This window comes from Podarcis raffonei, chromosome 15, assembly GCF_027172205.1.
Source record: "Podarcis raffonei isolate rPodRaf1 chromosome 15, rPodRaf1.pri, whole genome shotgun sequence".
NCBI lineage: Eukaryota > Metazoa > Chordata > Lepidosauria > Squamata > Lacertidae > Podarcis > Podarcis raffonei.
In genome coordinates this window covers 38,559,603-38,584,146 of record NC_070616.1, presented here as the reverse complement: position 1 = coordinate 38,584,146, position 24,544 = coordinate 38,559,603, and the positions used below count along the sequence as shown (strand labels likewise).

The window sequence follows — 24,544 nt, the reverse complement described above, 5'->3', positions numbered from 1 at the left end:
TACATTTAAGGAACCACAGAAAGCAAGGGAAAGAAGCCAAGTTTTGAAATGTTAAAATGATTGTAAAATGAAATGGAAAAATGAAAAGCATAAATAAAATAATAATAATATTAATCATCATCATCCCTGGGCATTGACCGTGCTGACTGGCACTAATGGGAGTTCCTCTTAGTCCCCTTGGACATAGGATTACAGCCTTAATCTAGAAACTCTTCCTAACTGGAATCGATGACGTACGAGGTCTTTTCCCAATAGGTAAGCGGTGGGGATCCTGTCTCCCTCCCAAAGTCGCTTGATTACAAGTCTCGTCATCCCTGACCGTTGGCCAGGCTGCTTGTTGTGGATGGGAGACAGGGTCCAAAACACTTCGTGGAACCATGGGTTTGTAGCCTTGGGAGAGACCTTAAAGGTCATCCATTCCAGTCCCCTGCAATGCAGGATCACAGCTAAAGAATCCCTTTGCTCCAAGGATCTCCTATAAACTGGAGAGCCTTAAATACCTTAGTAATTTAGTTAATACTGAATATTGACTACGATCGCAATGTTTAATTGATTAAAATGAACGGTTTTCTCTTGATTTATCAGGCAGCATAAATTTTAATATAGTACTTACAAAATTATGGGTGGCAAGCACCTTTTTCCTTGATAGGTTGTATCCAATGAAGATCTACCCAGAATAGACCCTGTGAACTTCATGAGCATCATTTAGGCCTGTCCATTATTTTCAATGGGTCTGTTCTAATGCTGGATACAACCCTATATGTTGCTCTTGCAGCGCTGCTGACTCTATTTCTTGTCTCTTCCCATCTCATTCCAGGTCATTTCCTTTTTGTCTCCCCTGATCTTGATTCTCCTGGCGAAATTCTTCATGAACGCGGACCAAGAGGATACACGGGAAGCCTGCTTAGGTGAATACATCTTTGCACGCTACAGCTGAACTGTGGGGGTTCGCTCCCACAAGATGTAGCCCTGGCCACCAACTTGAACAGCTTTGAAAGGGGGGCTATACACATTCACAGCGGATAAAGCTATCTGTGGCTGCTAGTCGCAAGAACCTTGTATTGCCTACAGTGTCAAACCCAGTACTAGTTTCTGGGCCAGGAGACAGAGATGCTTTTGGGCTCATATCCTGCTTATGAGTTCCCTTAGACATCTGGATGGGCAGAAACAGGATGCTAGATGTGAGGGGTCCTTCGTCTGATTCAGCAAGTCTAGAGACCCACTTGTCTACGGGTCCGCCTCTCCTGGTCTGCCCCGCAGAGGACCTTAAGGTCCATGAATAGCCATAGTTTAGAGGTCCCGGGCCCTAAGGAAGTCAGACTATCCTCCACCAGGGCCAGGGCCTTTTCAGTGATGGCTCCGACCTGGTGGAATGCTCTGTCCTATGAGACTTGGGCCCTTCAGGATTTAACCTCCTTCTGTCGGGCCTGTAAGACAGAGCTATTCCACCTGGCCTTTAAATTGAATTCAGCCTGATCTTTTATTTCCCTTCTCTTCCCTCCCCCTCCCCTTTTATGAAGATCACCCGCTCTGAGACCCCACAGCTAATTCTCCCCTGGCCCCCTCGCTGGCCCAAGTAGGACCAATTCAGCCAGCTAGCCCTGGGGATTATCTAAGGCTTATTTCCCCTAAATTGATTTTTGAATTTTGAATTTTATTGTTATTCATGTTTTTATACTGTATTTTATGCTGCTTTTATAATTGTTTTAAATTTGTTGTTAGCCGCCCTGAGCCCGGTTTTTGAACCCGGAATGGCGGGGTATAAATAAAATTTATTATTTTTATTAATAACTAATTCTAAGCTTTGAGTCCAACTTACCCCCTCCACAGCAGAAAATGCAAGAATACATCAATGGACCAAAAGAAGGATCATCTATAAACTTAGAACTGATTTGAGTGTTCAGATAAACCATGCAGTCCAGTCCGGATGGGCCTTTTCTGTTTACTTCTTAGGGTACAGCAGCACCACATATTTAAAGTGCTTTAGCAATCTTCCCAGGAAACTCTGGGAATTGCAGTTCTGTGAGAGTGAAAGGTGTCTCCTAGCAATTCTCAGTGCACTTAACTACACTTCTAAGGATTCTTTGTGGAAAGCTCTGACATTTAAGGTCCTACAATAAATTGTTTTAAATGTATACTGTGGGTAAGGCCCTAAACCCCTAGCTGCCCCCTGAAGCAGTCAAAGAAGTAGACTTTTATCGCTTGTTTAATTTGTATTCCCCCAAATGGTGGTCGAGGTCGACTAACAGCAATAATTCAAACAAAATAAAATAACAGTAAAATATAAAGTAAAAAAATTAAAGCACATTAGGTGCAACATCAGTAAAGTCAATTTCTGATGGTAAAATTGTTTTAACTGATTTTATCATTGTATTTTTATATTGTAGTAACCTGTCCCAGGACCTTAGGGTGAAGGGTGGATAATAAGCAGTATATAAATCCTGCTAAATAAGATGAATGAATTCATTTATTCCATGCAACCCACACAAGCCAATGGCAATGTATTTCCAGGAAGCTTCCTGTCCACATAAAAATGTATTTGCTTGCCAGTGGAAGATGCTTCAGAGAGGGGACTGGCTGAGCTTCTGAAGGAGTTCCAGAACTTGGGGGCAGCTACCAAGAATAGCCATGTACTCACCTGTTCTAGCTTTCTGTCTGGGGTACAAAGGCACTGGGATAACTTGAAAGAGTAGCTTCTTATTTAATGTTACAAAATAGAATTTTACTTTATTTCTATAGAGTGCAATTCAACCACTTTAAACATATCGACCTTCTTGGGTGGGGTCCAGTATATCTGAAGGAGCGTCTGCACCCCCATCGTTCTGCCCGGACACTGAGGTCCAGCATCGAGGGCCTTCTGGCGAGTCCCTCACTGCGAGAAGCCAAGTTACAGGGAACCAGGCAGAGGGCCTTCTTGGTAGTGGCACCCGCCCTATAGAATGCCCTCCCACCAGATGTCAAAGAGAACAACAACTACCAGACTTTTAGAAGACATCTGAAGGCAGTCCTGTTTAGGGAAGCTTTTAATGTTTGATGCATTACTGTATTTTAATATTTTGTTGAACGCTGCCCAGAGTGGCTGGGGAAGCCCAGCCAGATGGGTGTGGTATAAATAAATTATTATTATTATTATTTATACCAGCCCCATTACTGGAAGTCCTGAGCTAAAATTTGTGCAATGGGGCTTTCCCTCCCATCCCCATCCATTCCTCCCAGGAGAAGGAGAGGGGGAATCTCTCTCTGACAAACTTCAATCCTTGTGCAGATGGAATGATGGGAAGACCATGGCTTGAATTCCACGATTGTCGAGGGACTTCCGGTTAGCGCCAGCGCTTAATGGCGGATTCCCCTCCGAGCTCCGGAGGGAGTCTGCTCTACAGGTTCGGGTCCTGCTGTTACGGCGAAACAGGGACCCCCAAAAATCACAGGTGGTGAAGCCTGTGAACAAGGAGACTCGGCGGGCACCTTTTGCGCCCCCCCAAACCTGCAAAGAGCCTTTTTAAAGGCTTCCGAGCAGCAGCGGGTGAGCGGCGCGGTGCTGAGAGTTACCCAGCCTGTGGAGTGAAGCCGCATCGCCATTAGCGGAGAGCGCTGACTTCTTCCGAAGAATTGGATTTAAAGAAAGCAACTACCCGTGAGTAGGTTTAAGGATTAAATTGAAGCTAAATTGGAAATTTGAAACCGAGACGGGAAAGGTATAAAAAGGAAGTCTACCTTTCCGATCTGCAGAGGGATCAAAGCAAAGAGACTGTCAAGCTGTAACGGTAAGAGAGCCTTGTTTTTGACAAGAACAAAGCCATCGCCAGAAAATAGACTTCCCCCCCGTAGGCAGGAGCCGGGGGGAGGCAATTGCACGTTATTTGCCTGCATGAAAGAGGGGAATTGGAACTTTGTTGCTGTTTTAACACCCTGGGGACGGGCTGCCTGGACAGGGAAGCCGGCAGGAGGCTATCTGCACGCTAAGGCAAAGAAGTAACTTTTGAGCAACTTTGGAACTAACTTTTTTGATACAGTGTCCCTGTTACATAGACTGTGTTGCATTCAATTAAATTTGAAGATAATTGATACTGTGATTTTTTGAGGAGATATGGGGGAATTTTAAAGAACATTTTGTTTCAAAAATTTTAAAGTGAAGCTAGTGATTTCCCCCTCTAGAGGTGACTGGATTGTAACAACAACAATTGAACTTCTAGCTGCTGAGCCACTGGAAAATTCCTATTTCAAACAATCCTTTAAGTACGTGACTGACCTTGACTTGGCATGAGAGTGTTATGGCAGATGGTAAAGGGAAAGTAGAGCTACAGGAAAAAAGCTTAAGATCTGGTAGACAATACATAATTGATATCTCACAACAAAGAAGGGCCTCTACATCTGGAGGCATAGGAGCAGCTGCTGCCCCACAAACAAAAGCAAGAACTATGTCATCTGAAGACGCTTTGGCTAAGGCACTTGGAAAAATTAATGAATCTTTGGAACATTTAACGAAACGGGGCAGAGACAAGTAAACAAGTGGCTGAAACTAACAAGCAAATTGCAGAAACTAACAAGAAAGTAGCTGAGATTTCAGCAAAAATTGACTTAAATACTACAAGTATAAATGAACTTGGAAAGAAGGTGAATTCTAATACAGAGACCATTGAAAAACTACTAGAGGAATCGTCTACAACCCGAAAAATTGCAGAGGAGGCCAAGGAAATTGCGACTGCAGCACAGGAAAAAATCCCACCGGTCGTTAAAAAATTGGAGGATCATGAACTGGCATTGTCTATGATTGATTTGCAAAGGAAAGAGAGAAATTTAAGAATCAGAGCAATACCAGAAATTGAAAAGGACAATTTGGCGGACTTTCTCACAAAAGAATTTTCTGATTTCTGGCAACAGGATCTTGAGAAGGAAGAAATCAAGATAGTGAGCGCATTTAGACTTGGTATAAGACAAAGAAGAAACAAGGCAAGAGATTGCCTGATAACTTTAAGATCAAAAGAAGAAAGAGATAAAATTTTGAACTTGCACTACCAAAAAGCATTGCAAATTGAGGATTCTTATGTGGAGATTTTTAAAGATATTCCGAAGTACATTTTGGATGCAAGAACCTACTATAGAGATCTGGTTGTTCTATTGAAAAGAAACAATATACTCTTCAGGTGGGAATTCCCTCAAGGCCTATCTTTCAAATATAAAGGAAGGAAAATAAGAATAAGGACAGTGAGCGACAAGGACAAATTTTTGAGTGATCACGAAGAGGACCTTCAGAAAGAGGCCGAATCTGGACAAGAACCAATCTCATCAAGAGAAGGAATATTGGATATAGCAAATTTATCATTCGGATTGAAACTACCGACTGAAGAAGAACTACTTGGAGCAGTCAGAGGAAAAAGTAAATAATCCCATCATGGCTCTGCGACTTCTAAGCTGGAATTGTAATGGTCTGAACATACCCCGAAAAAGAAAAAGTGTTTTTCATATATTAAAGAAAGAACAATTGGACTTGATTTGTTTACAAGAGACACATGTTATGAGGTCACACAGGAAAATACTTATTAATAAAAGATTGGGTCAAGAATTTATCTCATCAGACAGAGTTAAAAAAAGAGGGGTGGTGATATATGCAAAGGAAAGACTGTCGCCGAAATTTATCTTTAAAGATGACCAAGGAAGATTTTTGGCAATTGAAATTCAAGTCCAAGGAGAGAAATTTTTGATTGTAGGGATTTACGCACCAAATGAGGGGAAATCAGAATTTTTTAAGAAGTTGCATGAGACATTGTTGGACTATTTGGACTATAATTTAATCTTGATGGGTGACATGAATGGAGTAGTTTCTACAAATATGGATAAAGCACAAAGACTGGTAGTTACTAAAGATGGAAGATTACCAAAAACTTTTTTTGAAATGACCGACAACATGGACTTGGTTGACATCTGGAGAACAAAAAACCCGTTAGAGAGAGAGGGAACTTTCTTTTCTGAAGCCAAAATGACATGGACAAGAATTGACCAAATTTGGGTCACTAGAGGAATGGCTCCAAAGATTAAAAAAGTGGAAATCTGCACAAAAACGTGCTCCGACCACAATGCTGTGAAGATGGAGATGAAGCAAGTAACAGCTGGCTCTTTTAGATGGAGGATGAATGACACCTTATTCAGAGATGAAGAAGTTTACAAAAAGGCCCAAAAAACTTTGAGAGACTATTTTGAAATAAATATGAAGACTGATGTTGAAAAAAGAGTAATTTGGGATGCAAGTAAAGCCGTTATGCGAGGGTTCTTGATACAACAAAATGCCATAAAGAAGAGAAGACAAAATGAGAAGAAAGACAGGATCTTAGAGAAGATAAAAGAAGGGGAAAGGAAACTAAGATTAAAACCAAAATTGCAAGAGATCCTGAGAGAAATAAAGTTATATCAAACACAATATATGGAACTGATGAATCAAGAAATAGAATGGAAAATTAAACAAATGAGACAAAAGACTTTTGAATCAGCGGATAAATGTGGTAAATTGTTGGCTTGGCAAATGAAGAAAAGACAAAAATTGAATACAGTGACAAACTTAGAAGTGGAAGGAAAGAACATTTGCAACCCAATTGAGATTAGAAATTGCTTCCAGAGATATTTTAAACAACTATATTCACAAGGGCCGCAGAAAGAACTGGACATAGAACAATTCCTTGAGAAAAATGGATTAAAAAAAATCTCTCAAGAAAATAAAATAGTTTTGAATCAGAAAATAACTGAACAGGAAATAGATGGTGCCATTCAAAATATGCAATTGGGCAAATCTCCAGGACCAGATGGGCTGACTTCCAGATATTATAGATCTTTGAAAGAATGGTTATTACAACCTTTGAAGGAAGTCTGCAATGAAATTCTGGAAGGGAAAAAGGCACCTGAAACGTGGAAAGAGGCTTTTATTACACTTATACCGAAGACAGAGACTGGAAAGACTCAACTTAAGAACTACCGCCCTATTTCCTTATTAAATGTGGATTACAAAATTTTTGCTGATATTTTGGCTAAGAGACTGAAAAAAGTTTTGATGGAGGAGATTCATGGAGAACAAGCAGGCTTTCTTCCAAGAAGACATTTGTCAGACAATGTAAGGAATATAATTGATATTTTGGAAAAACTGGAAGTGAATATAAACACTAAAGCAGTCCTGATTTTTGTGGATGCGGAGAAAGCCTTTGACAATATCTCTTGGTGTTTTATGAGAAAGAATCTCCGGGGGATGGGGGTAGGTCAAAGGTTTGAAAATGGTATAGGTGCAATTTATTCTGAACAAAAAGCAAAGTTAATTGTTAACAATGTGGTCACGGAAGAATTTAAGATAGAAAAAGGGACACGTCAGGGTTGCCCAATCTCTCCATTACTTTTTATATCAGTCCTGGAGGTTTTACTGAATACGATTAGAAAGGATCAGCTGGTTAAAGGGATACAGGTCGGAGCTAAACAATACAAACTGAGAGCTTTTGCAGATGATCTGGTACTTACTTTACAAGAGCCAGTATCTGGTACTAAAAGGGTTTTAGAATTAATTCAAGAGTTTGGTCAAGTAGCAGGATTTAAACTGAATAAGTCAAAAACTAAGGTTTTAGAGAAAAATTTAACAGATATTGAAAAAGAGAGGTTCCAGAATGAGACAGGTTTAACTGTGGTTAAGAAAGTGAAGTATTTGGGCATTAATATGACAGATAAAAATGTGAACTTATTTAAAGATAATTATGAGAAATGTTGGGCTGAAGTGAAAAAAGACTTAGAAATTTGGTCAAATTTGAAGCTTTCCTTGATGGGTCGAATTGCGGCTATAAAGATGAATGTATTGCCTAGAATGTTGTTTTTATTCCAAACATTACAAATTGTGGACAAGATGGATTGTTTCAAGAAGTGGCAGAAGGATATTTCTAAATTTGTCTGGCAGGGCAAGAAGCCCAGAATAAAATTTAAGATTTTAACTGATGTAAAGGAAAGAGGGGGATTTGCCCTGCCAGACTTTAAATTATACTATGAATCAGCAGCTTTCTGCTGGATGAAGGACTGGCTGCTTCTTGAGAACACTGACATTTTGGATCTAGAAGGTTTCAATAATATTTTCGGATGGCATGCATATTTGTGGTATGACAAGGTTAAAGCTCATAAAGCCTTTAAAAACCGTATTGTCAGGAAAGCATTATATAATGTCTGGGTAAGATATAAAGATTTGCTGGAAAATAAAACTCCTAGGTGGCTTTCGCCAATGGAGGCAAAAGCTGTGAAAAAGCTCAATATGGAGTCTAGATGGCCGAAGTATTGGGAAATTTTGGAACAAGAAGGGGACAATTTGAAATTGCAGAGCTTTGAAAAATTAAAAGATAAAGTGCGAGATTGGCTTCATTATTATCAAATAATGGAGGTCTATAAGTTGGACAGGAAAATTGGTTTTCAGGTGGAAAAATCAAAATTGGAAACAGAACTGTTAGAACCCAATACTAAAAATTTGTCAAAAATGTATAACTTGCTGTTGAAATGGAACACACAGGATGAAACAGTGAAGTCAGCTATGATTAAGTGGGCACAAGACATTGGTCATAATATTATGTTTGCTGACTGGGAAAAGTTATGGACCACCGGTTTGAAATTCACGGCATGTAATGCCTTAAGAGAGAATATTATGAAAATGATCTATAGGTGGTACATGACCCCAGTCAAGCTCGCAAAAATTTACCACTTGTCTGACAATAAATGTTGGAAATGTAAGGAAAATGAAGGCACATTCTTTCACCTTTGGTGGACGTGCCCGAAGATTAAGGCGTTCTGGGAAATGATATATAATGAACTGAAAAAGGTATTTAAATATACCTTCCTGAAGAAACCAGAAGCCTTTCTCTTGGGTATTGTCGGCCAATTGGTGTCAAAGAAGGATAGAACTTTCTTTATGTACGCTACAACAGCAGCAAGAATACTCATCGCGAAGTATTGGAAGACACAAGATCTACCCACCTTGGAAGAATGGCAGATGAAGATGATTGACTACATGGGACTGGCAGAGATGACTGGCAGAATCCGAGACCAGGGGAGAGAGACAGCGGAGGAAGATTGGAAGAAATATAAGGACTATCTTAAGAAACATTGTAAAATTATTGAATGTTAGTATGACGCTGGTTTAGTACGTATGTGGTTTTCAGCTGTAACGGATAAGTAAAAAAGAAAAGAAAGTTAAAAAATTATTTGAAACTTAGGGAAAGGATTTGCTGAATCAACAAATTGGAAATTGGAATACAGAAAGGGGAGGCATGAGGAAGTCGGGGAAGCAAGTTTTAAGAAAATAAGGGATAGAAAGTATACTTGTTTTATTTTTGTTATTTTTGTGTTTTTTGATCTTAGTTTTGTATGTTTGTATTTTTGTATTTTTGTATTCTATGTTCTGTTATGTTTTTTATACAATTTGTGAAATTTGAATAAAAATCTCTTTAAAAAAAAAATGAATTCCACGATTGTCTTTTACCTTTGCAATAATTCTCCCCCTTAAGGCAGCCCTCTCGCCACAACATTTCTGACAATGAGCCTGACTAGGGTTGAATCAGTAAAGATGATGAAAACGATGGGTTCTTCCTTCTTCTTTCCTCCAGGTGCCAGCCTGGCTCTTACCCTGAATGGTGTCTTTACCAATGCTGTGAAGCTGGCCGTGGGCAGGTGAGATCCTGTTTCTCCTTGTGTGTGCTTGTTCTAGTCCTTTCTGTAGAGAGTGTATTTTTGCATTTCGACTGCCGGTTGCAGAAGGTTGGACCGGGCTGTCTGTGTTTCGGAATGAGATTCCATAAATATCCTGAGAGTGGCAGAGTGGAGAGTAACATTTCAGACTGCAATGGGTTTGTCTCTGCCATTTTTGAATGCCCATCCTAAATGTGGAATACTTCCCTAGTGCTAGAGAACATGGCACAATTTAGGTATTTATCTATTCATTACAACTCTTTCTGCACATATATACACAGTATATAATGCCCTCTTTCATTATGAGAAGTGGTACCATGGTGGTTCATATTGAGCAGAAAGCTTGCAGCACAGCACAGGGCCTGTCCTGCTAGTTTTCTACTTGCAGGGACATTCCCACCACCACTGATTCTGTAGGGGAGTATTAAAAAAAAAGGGTTGTATCCAACTAATTTCTACCCAGACTATAGAATCAAACCCCTGCAATGCAGAAATTCTTTCCATAGCTATCCCTGGGTGGGCCCGAACCACAAACCTTCTGGTTCACAGCCAGACACATTGAGTAGGCCTATTGAAATGGATAGACAGGCTAACTTAGGTCCAACTCTGGATTTAGATGGGTCTACTCTGAGTGGAAATTAGTGGGTCTACTCTGAGCATGGCTGACATTGGATACAATCCATGATTTTCCTCCACCGCCGATCCAGTAAGCCACCTCAGGATTCTGCTATCACTTGTCACCTAGTTCTGCTCTATGGGTAAGCCAGGCAGTCTGTTTCCTAGTAAACGTGGCTCCTGAAATCCCATTTGCCTTCTGTTCTTTCATCTTTCTTTCTTAGCTGCTTCTAGGCTACTGCCTGGAGACTAGAGAATGAAAAGGCAGGGTTGGGCTGGTCAGGGGTCTCCTAGATGTTGCTGGACTCCAGCTCTCATTCTCTGTCAGCATAGTCCATGCCAGCTGGAGGTGATAGGAGTTGGGATTTGGCATTTATGTCCTCTGCTGCTGCTGCCTTCTCCAGAGCAATTTTCAGCCAAGCAAAGGCCATTACTTGCAAGACGCCAAGATGGGTTATGGAAGGACCAGTAGTTGTGGAGTCTGCAAGAGGAGCTGCATGGTCAGGTTGTGGAGCACAGTGTTAGATTTCGCCTTGCTTCTTCCTCTCCACACTTATCGTTCAGAGCCCCACGCTTTGCGTCTCTTCCTCACTCCAGGCCTCGACCGGATTTCTTCTACCGCTGCTTCCCAGATGGCCGGGAAACCCTTCAGCTGCTGTGCACGGGGGACGCGCAAATAGTGACCGAGGGGCGCAAGAGCTTCCCCAGTGGACATTCCTCTTGTGAGTGTGCAAGCTGCCTCGTTTGGGGGCTGCAGCCGGGGTGGGAAGCACCAAATGGGGGATGGGATGGATCCAGGGTGAGTTCAAGGCAGCCATGCACAGATCTCTTCAGGGTGCATCTGCAGAGAGACTTTTTTCTGAGCAGAAGAGTGTCCTGGCTACAACCATATGATACACTTGCAGCATTATAAATCCCCATGGCGGCTCCTCTGCCCCATCTCCACCCCTGCAAACAGGTGATCTTCATGGCTTCTGCTTTGCTTGATCTCCACCCCTACCCATGCTATCTCCAAAGACTGCTCGTTCGCCCGATCCCCAACCCACACAAACCCCAAACATTGCTCCTTCACCCGATCTCCAGCAAGCACAAGATCCCCAAAGACTGTTCCTTTCCTCCATCTCCACCCTTCCACCGGCACAATCCCTAAAAACAGCTCCTTTGCTCATCCCCACCCCACCGATGCAATCTCAAAAGACTGTTCAGTTGCTCAATCCACATCCCCCTACTCATGCAATCCCCAAAGTTGCTGCTTTACCCAATCTCCACCCTCACCCGTACAGTTCTTCGCCCATCCCCCCCACCAACCTGATCACCAAAGATTGCCCAGTCCCCACAAGTGCAATCCTCAAATACAGCTCCCATTTGTAGCCTCCACATGTGCCATCCCCAAATATTGCTCCGATCTCCACCCCCCATCGTGATCGCTAAAGACTACTCCTATGTCCAATCTCCAACCCCTCACCCACACAGTACCCAAATACTGCTGCTTCACCTGAGCTCCACACACACACTCCCCAATCTGTGCAGTAAAAAGGTGAAGGTAAAGGTACCCCTGACCGTTAGGTCCAGTCGCGGACGACTCTGGGGTTGCGTGCTCATCTCACTCAATAGGCCAAAGGAGCCGGCGTTTGTCTGCAGACAGCTTCCAGGTCATGTGGCCAGCATGACTAAGCTGCTTCTGGTGAACCAGAGCAGCGCACGGAAATGCTGTTTACCTTCCATCGGAGTGGTACCTATTTATCTACTTGCACTTTGACGTGCTTTCGAACTGCTAGGTGGGCAGGAGCAGGGACCGAGCAACGGGAGCTCACCCCGTCGCGGGGATTCGAACCGCTGACCTACAGATCGGCAAGTCCTAGGCTCTGTGGTTTAGACCACAGCACCACCCGCGTCCCCCAATCTGTGTGGTGCGATCTCCAAAATCTGCTCTGTCGTCTGCTCCTTCACCCGATCTCCAGCCCCCAGTCCCCAAAGACTGCTCCTTTGCTTGATGTCCACCCCACACAACATGCCTATTAATATACAGGCCTCAGTTTCCCCTTCCACTGTTCTCTGTCCTTATTCCTCCCACTGCCCTCATCTACCCCCTTCCCCCTTCTCTGCAACTGGAACAACTTAATCATCTCCCTCACTGACAGTGAACTCTCAGCTGACCGGAACCTGCAGCCAACCAGCAGACTAATACACCTGATCCAGGCCCTGCCTTAAAGTGATCACATTTCCTCTGTTAGAACCTGTCACCACAGCCCTTTGCAGTCACAGAATGTTTCTTCCTTCAAAACATGGAACAAAACAAACCACATAGAGTTTCTCTACAGACTCCAACTCCCATCGTGCTTGACCATTGGCCATTCTGGCTGGGGCTGCTGGGAGCTGGTCTCCCTGTTGGCTTCCGCTGCTCTGAATGTTCCCCTCAATGTGGGTCACCTGAGAGCCTGTGCCATTGAAGTCAACAGAGCTAACTTTTGAGAGCTCTTGTATAGTGTTGCCTTGCCAAGGCATTGCCCACCTTCTGAGCTCAGCCTCTGCTATATCTTGCCGAGAGATCAGGGACTATTAGTTCCTCAGGTGTTTATGGATCTGTCGCTGATGTTAGCGGGGACTCTTTGCCTTGCTGGGTCTTGCAGTGATCATTCCTCTCTTCCAGTTGCCTTTGCCGGCCTCGCCTTCGGCTCCTTCTACATCGCAGGGAAGCTCCACTGCTTTGCGCCTGGCGGGCGTGGGCAGTCCTGGCGCCTCTGTGCCTTCTTGGCGCCCCTCTTTGTGGCGATGCTCATTGCTTTATCCCGCACCTGCGATTACAAGCATCACTGGCAAGGTGAGTGAGACGTTGATGGAGAAGTGAGGCACATGCCACGAAGATGGCAAGTGGCTGTCTTCCTGCGGCTAACCTGTGATGTTGCTTGACTACATTTCCCATCAGCTGTAGCCAACGGGCAGTAGTCAAGGAGGATGGGAGTTGTAGTCCAGCAACCCCTGGAAGGCTTCAGGACCCCCAACCCTGGAGTAATGGGTGGAGGTTGGCTGTACTCCCTCCTTAAGTGCATGCCTGCGTCCAAGCCAGGGTTTGGAACAGGATAGAGGGCTGAACCCCCTCCTGCCCATTACAGGATTTTTCCTCTGGAAAAAACCAGCTGACAGATGTCAGGAATCCCTTGGTTCCTGCCTTCAGGCTTACAGTGTAAAAGACGCAGCACACAGGGAAAAGTGATTGGGAGGGAGGAGGGGAGAAGCAGACTATGGCACCGGTTCTTACAGCAGCAGCCAGTTGCTCTTGCCCCTGCTGGACTTCTGGGTTTTCCCTCCCTGGCACCCAGTTAGATGAGCTGCATATCTGACCAAGCATGGTGCCATCTTGTATTTTTCCATTCATTCATTTGGAGAGGAAGCATAGGCCAGTGGCAGAGCACATGGCTTTCTATGCAGAACATTCCCTGCTCAGTCACTGGTATTTCCAGTTTAAAAGGCAGGTAGCAGGTGATAGGAATGACCTCCCTTCGCTTGTAGAGCTTCTACCAGTCAACAATTCTGGGTTAGATGAACAAATAGGCCAAACTGGTATGAGGCAGCGTCCCCTATGAGGAAGGAAGGGCATTGCTTTGCATGCAGAAGGTCCCAGGTTCCATCCCCAGCAACAGACAGGGAATGTCCCATCTGAAACTCTGGAAAGCCACTGCCAGTCAGGGTCAGGAATACTGAGCTAGATGGACCAGGGGCCTGACTCTGTATGAGGCAATTTCCTACTCTTCTCCCTACACATGGAGAGGATAGAAGCAGAGTTCTGTGCTGTTGCTAGCCAGCCCCAAGCTGAAACCATCTTTGCATTCTCTCCTCTTTGTGTTTTCTTCCCAAGATGTGCTGGTCGGTTCAGGAATGGGCCTTGCATTTGCCTACCTGTGCTACAGACAGCATTACCCTCCTCTGACGGATCCCGAGTGCCATCAGCCGCTGCAGCGCAAATCCAGGTTCTCTGCCCCAGAGAGACAAAAGCTGACAGTCTCTGGTTTCAGCCTCGATGTATAAAGACCTCAGAATCCCCACCTGCGTGTCCTGGGTGCTGGAAAAGGAGGGAGGCCACAGCCTTCGGTGTTACTTTGTGCCTGGAGGAGGAGTGCGGTTGGATCACACCATTTTAAAATGCCGGCAGTCCAGTTGGGGGGCTTTGAGATCTGCTCTGGCCCTACCAGTCTGTTTACACAGGGACCTAGGGAACAGTGCTGGGCATTGCATGGCAATTCTGGAGGCAGTTCTCTCCTACTAGACAGCAGGGCCTGGACCACTCCATTTCCAGCCCAGCCCATGCCACTCTTAATCATGCAGTTGCCCTAAGTCAAAAGGCAATCTGGTCCAGTCCTTTGCTGCAAGGCAAAACCATCACCTGCCACTCGCCTCCACACAGATCATCAGAGCGCCATCCCAGCCAGGGTGTCTCTCCTACACTGAACACCACTCCCTTAAACATGACCCACATTTTATTGACCAGCAGTGGGACACGCTCCCTCCCATTTATTCTGGATGGAGGAGAGCTGCAGAGAGCTTCTCTCTGTGAAAGGGTGTGGTGATGCCTTTTCCCCCCTCATGGATGAAAGGCGGCACGCCAACACGATTTGGGGGTCCTGCCTCTTTCTCTGCCCTTTTGTGTTATGCCACACCCAGTGACAACCATATTGGGACCAGAGTTGGTGGCACATTGCAAAAATTTCAGATGAGCTCACTGGGCCCTGAAGGTTTGGTGACCTCTTCTTTAGCGTAGACAGGGTCCCTGAATGGTTTTCTGCCCTTCCAGCTACCTCCAGGCTTTCCCCATTCAATCTGTACATTCCCCACACAGGTCGGCTGGCTTTTATGTTCAGAAGCCTAGCAAGCCTAAAAGTGTGTGGGAGCGGAAGCATTTGTGGATCTGAGCCCACCTCCTTCATCAGATGCATGAAATGTTACCCTCGGCTGGTGGGGTGTACGGTTCTTGGGGAAGCGGCATGCAGCTTAGTTGGAGAGCATCTTCCTTGCATGCAGAAGGTGCAGGATCAGCTCCTGGTGTCTCTAGGTGCAGCTGGGAAACAGCACCTGCCTGAGACCCTGGGAGGCCACTGCAGGTCAGTGAAGACCTGAGCTAGAGGGACCCAATGATCTGACTTGGTATAAGGCAGCTTCCTATGTCTCTATAGTCCTCTCTCATATATACAAATGAGAGCCTGTCAGTTGAACCTCAAGCATGTCTACTTAGAAGTAAGTCCCTCCCAGTTCACAGGTGTTTACTCACCAGTGAGCGTGTTTAGGATTGCAGTTGAGAGCAGAGCAAGACACTTTTTGTGCAGAGTTGCAGCTAATGCATGTATGATGCAATGGACTAATGAATGAAAGTTCCTGCCATGATGCATTTGATACCGTTTTTGGTACCAGAAGACTCTCTCTCCCTTTGTTTGCTGCAGCAGATAAGCCCCGTTTGCCCCTCTGCCACTCAGAAGTATCTGCTCCTTTGACCTCCTGCAAAAGCAGGTTCTGTGCTGTGCAGACCAGCTCTTCCTTAGATGGATGTGCATATTCCAGCGGATGGGTGCACAGAGATGCAGCCTGGCGCCCTGAGAACTGCAGCTTCTATTCTGAAAAAGGCAATTGTGTCCCTAGAGCTAGGAAGAAAAGCATAGAAGCTTTTTATCTGTTGTCCACTTAGAAAATCAAACAGTGCCCCATGTGGCCTTTAGGTGGGCAGGGCTTCAATATACTCCTGGTTTTAGACAGGTGGGGAACTTGTAGCCCTTCAGATGTTGGACTACATTGGCCACTATTCCTGACCAATGGTCATTCTGGCCAGGGCCGAGGGGAGTCCAGCAACATCTGGAGGGCCACAGACTCCCCATTCCTGCTTTAGGCTGTGACGAGTGTTTCCACCACCCTCATTGCACATCCATTCTGATTTTCCACATTTCCTTCCCTTGATCCCAGCCCTGAAAAATCTAGACTATGAAAACCTGAGTCTTAGCAACATTAACTTATTATATAGAATGTGGGTAATTTATTCTAAATGTCAAATGTGCACTTTTTCAGTGTAGAGTCAATCCTGCTTTTATCAGGTCATTGCAGACTATGGACTCCAGGCTTGTAGTGATGTGTGGAACTTTACTGTGAGAAAATCATGTTCTTTATCTGTTAATGTTTTATCTTCCTAGTAGCATATCTTGATTTCAACAAGATTCCCCATAATATTCTTGTTGACAGATTGATAAAATATGGGCTAGATGATGCTACTGTTGGGTGGATTTGTAGCTGCTTGACAAACTTTACCCAAAGGGTGCCCATGTAAAGTTCTGCATTAAGTTAGGAGGAATAAGGCACTCATATACAAGATGGGTGATGCCTCGTAAAAATGCAAAAGATTCAGGGATTTTAGTAGACCAGAAACTAAATGTGATCCCCCAGTGTTGTGCGGTATCTAAAAAGGCTAATACGGTAGTACCTCCGGTTACGTAATCCTCTGGTTACGTAAACTTCAGGCTGCGATAGCGGCAAACCCAGAAGTATTTGACAGGGTTTCGCCATGCACGCAGGTGGAGAAGTGGTCCTCAGGTTGCAGAAACCTCGGGATCCGACCGGACCTCCAGAACAGATCCCGTCTGCAACCGGAGGTACCACTGTACAATTCTGTTGCATCAACAAAAAGCTAATGTCCAGATTTCTGGAAGCAATAGTCTGATTTGCTCAGACGTCAGCTGGGGTACTGTGTCCAGTTCTGGGGTTTAACAAGGATATTGTTGAGCTGGACCATGTTCAAAGCAAGGTGACAAAGATGATAAGACTCCTGGATATCTAGTCCTCTGAGAAAGGGGTGAAGAAGTTGAGTATATTTCCCCTACTCTCTGGACAGTACTATTTAGAGGCAATATGAGAACCATTAATAAATACTTGAAGGGCTATCTCATAGAACAAGGGAGGGGAGAGTCCTCTGACCCTCCAGGTGTTAATTGAACTACAGCTTCCGTCATCCCTGGTGATTGGCTGTGCTTCCTGGGGCTGATGGAAGTTGTAGTTAAGCAAGCAACATTGGGAGAGCCAAAACCTTCCCACTCCTGACGTATAAGATGGAATGTGTTTGCTTACTTTTGCTTCAAAGGGTTGGCCCCGGACCAAAGGGCTCAAATTCTCAGAAGGGTTTTTGACCAGCTAGCAGGAAGAACTTCTTGATGTTGCAAGCTGCTTGACAGTGGAACAAACTGTCTCAGAAAGTGGTGGACTCTCATTCATTAGAGGTTGTCCAACAGAGGCTGGATGGCTTCCTGGGATGGATGTTGTTGCACCATAGATGATATTTGAGGGCCTAGCCAACTCTGTATGTTATAGCCAATTACGTTCTGTTCAGAGTAGACCCACTGAAATCAATGTCCTAAGTTGAAGGTACAGAAATAGAAACCCCGAAAGAGATTAGAAAAGGATTCTTGGACTTTTATAGACATTTGTACAAAAGTAAAGAAAAGAATAACATGAGAAAAATAGAAAGATTTTTAAAGGAAAAAGCAGTGCAGAAGATCCCGACGGGGAAAAAAGATAATCTGAATGCCCCCATTGAAATTGAAGAAATAAAAGAGGCGATAAAAGAGTTGAAAAAAGGAAAAGCTCCAGGACCAGATGGATTTACAGCTAGTTATTATAAAGAAATGAGACGCACCCTGCTTGTACCACTGAAAGAAGTTACGAATAACATTTTGAAAAACAGATAAATTCCGGAAACGTGGAAAGAGGCCTTCATTACATTTATTCCAAAACAAGATTCGGACTTAACGCAAGTAAAAAATTACAGGCCTATTTCATTGTTGAATACTGATTATAAAATCTTTGCGAGCATACTAGCAAAGAGAATGAAAAAGGTATTGCAAGAAATTATACATAAGGATCAGGCGGGTTTCCTTCCTGGCAGACAGATGAAAGATAATATAAGAAATATAATAAACATATTAGAATATCTGAATGCTAGGAATGAGAAACAAGCTATGCTGATTTTTGTGGATGCTGAAAAGGCCTTTGACAATATATCATGGGACTTTATGCTAAAAAATTTAGAATATATGGACGTGGGTACAGAATTCTTCAACGGAATAAAGGCAATATATACAGAGCAAAATATATACAGACGCGGGTGGCGCTGTGGGTAAAAGCCTCAGCGCCTAGGGCTTGCCGATCGAAAGGTCGGCGGTTCGAATCCCCGCGGCGGGGTGCGCTCCCGTCGTTCGGTCCCAGCGCCTGCCAACCTAGCAGTTCGAAAGCACCCCCAGGTGCAAGTAGATAAATAGGGACCGCTTACTGGCGGGAAGGTAAATGGCATTTCCGTGTGCTGCGCTGGCTCGCCAGATGCAGCTTTGTCACGCTGGCCACGTGACCCGGAAGTGTCTTCGGACAGCGCTGGCCCGCAGCCTCTTAAGTGAGATGGGCGCACAACCCTAGAGTCTGTCAAGACTGGCCTGTACGGGCAGGGGTACCTTTACCTTTACCTTTATACAGAGCAAAAAGCAAAGTTGATAGTAAATAATACTACAACAGAAGATATAAAAATAACTAAAGGTACAAGACAGGGATGTCCATTATCGCCACTATTATTCATTCTGGTACTGGAAGTCTTACTAAAATCAATAAGGAAAAATGAAGAAATAAAAGGGGTGTCTGTAGGAAAAAATGAATATAAAGTTAAAGCGTTTGCGGACGGCTTAGTAATAACGGTAGAAGAACCATCGGGAAGTGTTAAAAGAATTTTAGAAGAAATAGATCAATTTGGTCAAGTTGCAGGATTTTATTTAAATAAAAAAAAGACCAAAATTATTGCTAAAAATATGAATCAAGAACTAATAGAGGTAATGCAACAACAGACAGGGATTGAAGTGGTGAATAAAGTGAGGTATTTAGGAATATGGTTAACCCAAAAAAATATTGATTTGTTTCAAAACAATTACTTACCTGTGTGGAATGGAATAAAAAGGGATCGGGAGAAGATTGAAGTTATCTTTTTGGGGAAGAATATCAACAATTAAGGTGAGTGTGCTGCCAAAGATGTTATTTTTATTTCAATCACTACCGATAATCAAGGGGGCATCAGTATTTAAAGAATGGCAAAAAACAATTTCAAGATATATCTGGCAGGGCAAGAAGCCAAGGATTCAGTTCACGTTACTAACAGATGCAAAGGAAAGAGGTGGCTTCGCTCTGCCAGACTTGAAATTATATTACGAAGCATCGTGCCTCTGTTGGTTAAAGGAATGGATTAAACTAGAGAATGGGGAGTTGTTGGACTTAGAAGGGTTTGACAACAGATTTGGTTGGCATGCATACTTATGGTATGAAAAGAAGAAAATTCACAAAGGGTTTGAAAACCACATCTTTCGAAGATCACTGATAGAGGTATGGGAAAGGTATAATAATTGGTTTGAACCAAGACTCCCCCACTGGATTTCACCATTAGAAGTATTGAGTGTGAAAAAGATTAACATGGGGGGGATGGATAACATATGGAGATTTGATAGTGAGAGGGGAGGGGAAATGGAAAATGAAATCTTATGAAGATGTGAAAGAATTTGTTTATGATTGGTTGCATTATTACCAGGTTAATGAAATGTTTAAAAAAGACTGTAAAGAGTGTGGATATGAAGGAAAAGATTCAAAATTTCAAACAGAGGTACTGAATAGTAAGTATAAAAATTTATCAAAAATGTATAAAATGTTGCTGGAATGGCATACAAAAGATGAAGAGGTTAAATCGGTAATGATACATTGGGCCAGAGATTTTGGGTACAATATACAATATGATGATTGGATGAAATTATGGAATGAAAGGTTAAAATTTACGGCATGTACTGCGTTGAAGGAAAATATAATGAAAATGGTATATAGATGGTATATAACGCCAGTAAAACTGGCCAAAATGTATAAAACGTGTAATAAGTGTTGGAAATGTAAAGAAAAAGAAGGAACATTCTATCATATGTGGTGGGAGTGTAAAAGGGTGAAAGGCTTCTGGGAAATGATATATAATGAACTGAAAAAGATGTTGAAATATACGTTTGTTAAGAAACCGGAAGCCTTCTTACTAAGATTGGTAGGTAATGAAATAAATAAGAAAGATTGTAAACTTTTCCAATATGCAGTAACAGCAGCGAGAATACTTCTGGCTCAAAGATGGAAACAAGAAGAAATTCCAATGGTGGAAGAATGGAGAACGAAATTGACTGAATACGCAGAATTGGACAAACTAACAGGGAAGATTTGATACCAGAGAGACCAAAAGTTCATCGAGGACTGGGGGAGATTTACAGATTATCTGAAAAGCATATGTGATGAACAGATAACGCTTGTTGGTTTTCAAGAGACTCTGAAAAATTAAGAAATATTGTAAAAAAGAGAGTAAGAAGGGAGAGGTGATATTTAAAGACAATATTAAGTTTAGAAATGCGTTAACAATATAAATTTAAACGAAAGATTGGCAGAGAAACTGAGGGAAGTCAAAAATAGACAAATGTGTGACAAAATGTGGACTGATTGTATAAAATTGTTTTGAAAATGAATAAAAATATTATTAAAAAAAATAAAAAAAAGAAATCAATGTCCTAAGTTAATCATGCCCGTTAACTTCAGTGGGTCTACTCTTAAGTAGGACTAGGATTGACTAAACCTGCTTCTAGACCTTAGCAGGTTGCAAAAAATGAAACCCATTGACCCATTATAGTAGACTTTTGCAAAGAAGTGCCCCAAAATGACTACCTCTCAAATAAATCACTAACCTGTTCACCAACATTGCATGTATACAACCTGCTGCTCTATGCACCAGGATTTGTGGAACTGGGGCATAAACCCAACAGTAGCATTGCAAAAGACTCTTTAACAAGGTATCTCAAGGCTACTGTTTAAAATCGGCTTAAGAAGCAAAACTCAGGAGGTGCACATTTGCTGTGAGCTCCCAAATTCACCTTCTGCAGCTTGCACCATTTGCAAGGTGGTTTGGGTGACGGCTGTGATGAGGTCTCTGCTGCAAGATCTCACTCTCAGACTTTTGCTTCCTCCCCTTTGAAACCGCCTTGCGCAAAAGCAGCTCTTAGGTGGCCAGCTGTCTACTTTGCATGTGCATGTGCCATCACACTGGTGATCTTTCCCTTCCATGGAGTTCAGGGGGAGCTGTATATAGCTGTAGACTTAACTGCTTGTGACCCCTGCTCTCTCAGTGCTGGAGCTTGTCCTTCTTCAAAGATGCACTGGCCTTCATCCAGGCCCACAGCTTTTGTTGGTTGGTGCCTGTGCTAGGATTCCGCCGTTGTTAAGTTGGTGTGCTTGGGACAATCAGAAGTTTCTTAATGTTGAGAACAGATGGCTGCACCGTGACCACAGGCTGGTTCAACTCTGTTTCTCTGGGATTTGGGACCTTAAATCTGGAGAGGTTTCCCAATAGGTGTTTTACTTTCAGGGGACTTGGGATGGCATGGGAGAGACACCAGCAGCATCAACAGCCCTTTCTGCAGGGTGAGCATCCATTGGAGTGCCCCCATAGAAGGGGTGGGGGAGATGTGATTAGCACAAGGCTTCCCTCCCTCTCTACAGAAGTTGTTCCACAAGCAGAATGTCACCTTGCTGCTCTTTGTCATACTGGATGTACCACATTTTCTGCTTGTTGTCACCCAAATAAAATGGTCCCCTCATACCCCTAAATAGGATAGCAGAAGGCCATAACTGGCATTTACGTACATCAGGAGTGGCAGGCTCCCAATGTCAATTGACCTTTCTGGCTAAGGCTGATGGAAGCCCACCTACAGCAGAGCTGGCTGCCCAGATGTTGTTGAACTGTGGATTTGAGGCACATCCCCAAGCAGTGCCAAGTGCTTTTCTTTTCTTTTCACAAGGGTGATAATGGTTGTGGCTTCAAAAGACTAAGGCAGGAATAGCCAACGTCGTGCTCTCCTGATGTTGCAGGACCACAACTTTCATCATCCTTGACCTGTTGGTCAGGCTGGCTTAGACGGATGGGTGTTGCATGCCAACAACATCAGGAGGGAAGCACACAAGCTACTTCTGGTTTAAGCAAGGTAACAGTGGCAGGGAGATGGCGGTGTTTCTGTGCAAAATGGCAACTACGCATAACATAGGCTAGCACATCAGTTTGTCAGCTTGTGGTTTGGTACCCAAAACTGGGTCATGGGCAAATGAAGGGGACACAGTCTTCATTTTATTTTAAACCTCTTTTTAAGAGCAAAGAGACAAGCAAAAAGGCAGAACACCGAGAGAGAGAGAAGGGGGAGAAAAGACAGGCATATATCTAGCTAATAAAAAAGAAGTTTCATCCAGCAATTGGAGGTTAAAGGGAGGCCCCAGAACTAAAAATGTTGGGGGACACAGTGAAGGAAAAAAGAAGACTTGTGTCTCTAATGAAAGCAGTCATGGTATTTTAGAAAGGTGATGAGTAATATTAAAATAATGCAGGAAAATCTGGCTCAACCAGCCTCCTGTTTCCAACAGTCAGTCTTGGGTGACCTTGAGCCAGCCACTAGCAGCCTAATCTACCTCAAAGGGTGGTTGTGAGGATAAAACCAGCCGGGATCATGTAAGCTCCTAGGAGGTAGAATAAAAATGTGGTAAAAGGGGGAGGGGAGCAGAACGAAATAGTGGCCAAGCAGATGTCTCAGGAATACTCAAAACAATTTATAATGAATGGTGAGTTTTCCTCTGTTTACCCACGTGGGAATCTCAAGGTTTCGCTCCCATCATAGTTAAACCACTATCATTCCTGGTATGGCGCATTTTCGGGCAGTTAATTTTGTGCCTGCTTTGCAGATTGGGCTAGTCTGAACCATTAGTAGGTATGGAAGGATTGTTGCTGTGATAAAGATTATTTTACCTTCGTTTTTCACATTTTGTACATTTTTAGAGGCCAAATCAATGGAGTTGTGTTTTCATTGTTTCACAGTTTTTAAAACTGTCTTAATAAAAATGCTAAAACTTCAAAAGAAAAAGCACTGCTGTATCACTTCTTTGGTCCTCAGATTAGGACTAAATGGGACATGCGAGGCATTGCTGAATGTGAAACACTAACTTCTCGTTCTCCCTTACCTTGTGCACTCTGTAAAGTAGAAGTACTTGCAATCTGTCTTTCATGTTGCTCATGAATGACTGCAAGGTGCTATAAACTCGGAAGCTATCAAACTGGACCTCACAGAAAATATTTACTTCATTTTAGGCTTTCCCTTCAGATAGTTAAGACTGTAGTGTATGGCAGGGATTGGATTTGGCAAAGGAGAGATTAACTATAAGGTTACAATTCTGCATGCTTACACCAGAACACTGCAGGACTTTAGTTTGAGCAAACATGCATCAGAAGAGTGCACTAAATGAGACTTTATAGCTTGCTCCTAACCTGTTTACTGACGTCTGTTTTTCACATTGTGCTCAACATGTTTTGCATTTACCAAGCTTAAACGGAACCCTATGTGTAATCTCTGGAAGAACAGTTGTGTTTCCTTATACAAAAGAAAAACTAAATTCATCATCCACACATTTCATTACTAAGACTCTTTTTGGCCCACAAGATCACAGAAATTAGACACTCTCATCACTAGCACCTGCAGATCTTAACACTGGGGTGCAAGCTTGCAGCTAAAGCTGGTCATACTCAGAGTAGACCCACTGAAATGGCAAACAGTTTCATGAATTTCAATGGGTCTACTCTTGAGAAAAAACTGGTTTGATACAAACCATGGTTCTAAGAGAAGTGCTACTGCTTTGACTTATTGCACAGTACAACTGCACTGTGGTATAAAAAGTGTGACAAAAAGGTTTAGGTATGTAGCACAGTCCTAGAATGAAAGCAAGAATTTTTACTTCTGCAAGTATCAAGCTAATGTCTATGATAAAGACACAGTATTTCAGCATGTTTTCCTGATGTATGAAGCATCTACAATATGGCAACTTAGATTGCAGTGAGTGGTGAAACTTACAGATGTACATCCTTAAACATTCATAATTTTAAGGACCATTTCTGTCATTTGCACTTCAGGATTTTCCTACAACACAGACAAGATGCACACAGAGCAAACACCAACTACTGCCTCAAGTCTAGAGCTATGGTATTTGGCCTCACAGAGGGGAAGTGAGAAAAGGGAATAGGAAATTCAGGCAAGTTCTGTATTTGGGGGCTGCTCCTTGTGGTATTTATCTTCCAACACAGGAACATGCTGGGGAAAAGGATGTGCATCTTTTGCAAGTTGACAACTGCTGG

The 24,544-nt window shown here is 43.2% G+C and overlaps 1 protein-coding gene across 5 annotated transcripts in view; it reads left to right on the top strand.

Moving 5' to 3' along the window:
- The window catches only part of PLPP5 (phospholipid phosphatase 5), a 29,537-nt gene extending 5,090 nt beyond the window's left edge, over positions 1-24,447 (top strand). For 2 of the 5 annotated variants that reach the window (XM_053366692.1, XM_053366688.1), the window contains exons 3-7: positions 818-908; positions 9,609-9,672; positions 10,903-11,027; positions 12,956-13,126; positions 14,162-16,560. In XM_053366692.1, the coding sequence (XP_053222667.1) occupies positions 818-908; positions 9,609-9,672; positions 10,903-11,027; positions 12,956-13,126; positions 14,162-14,331 (621 nt within the window). In that variant the 3' untranslated portion in view covers positions 14,332-16,560. Of the gene's footprint in view, positions 1-817; positions 909-9,608; positions 9,673-10,902; positions 11,028-12,955; positions 13,127-14,161; positions 16,561-17,416; positions 18,377-24,322 lie in introns of those variants that run through there. The other 3 variants (XM_053366689.1, XM_053366690.1, XM_053366691.1) reach the window with 3 other exon arrangements.
- The last annotated feature ends 97 nt before the right edge of the window (positions 24,448-24,544 follow it).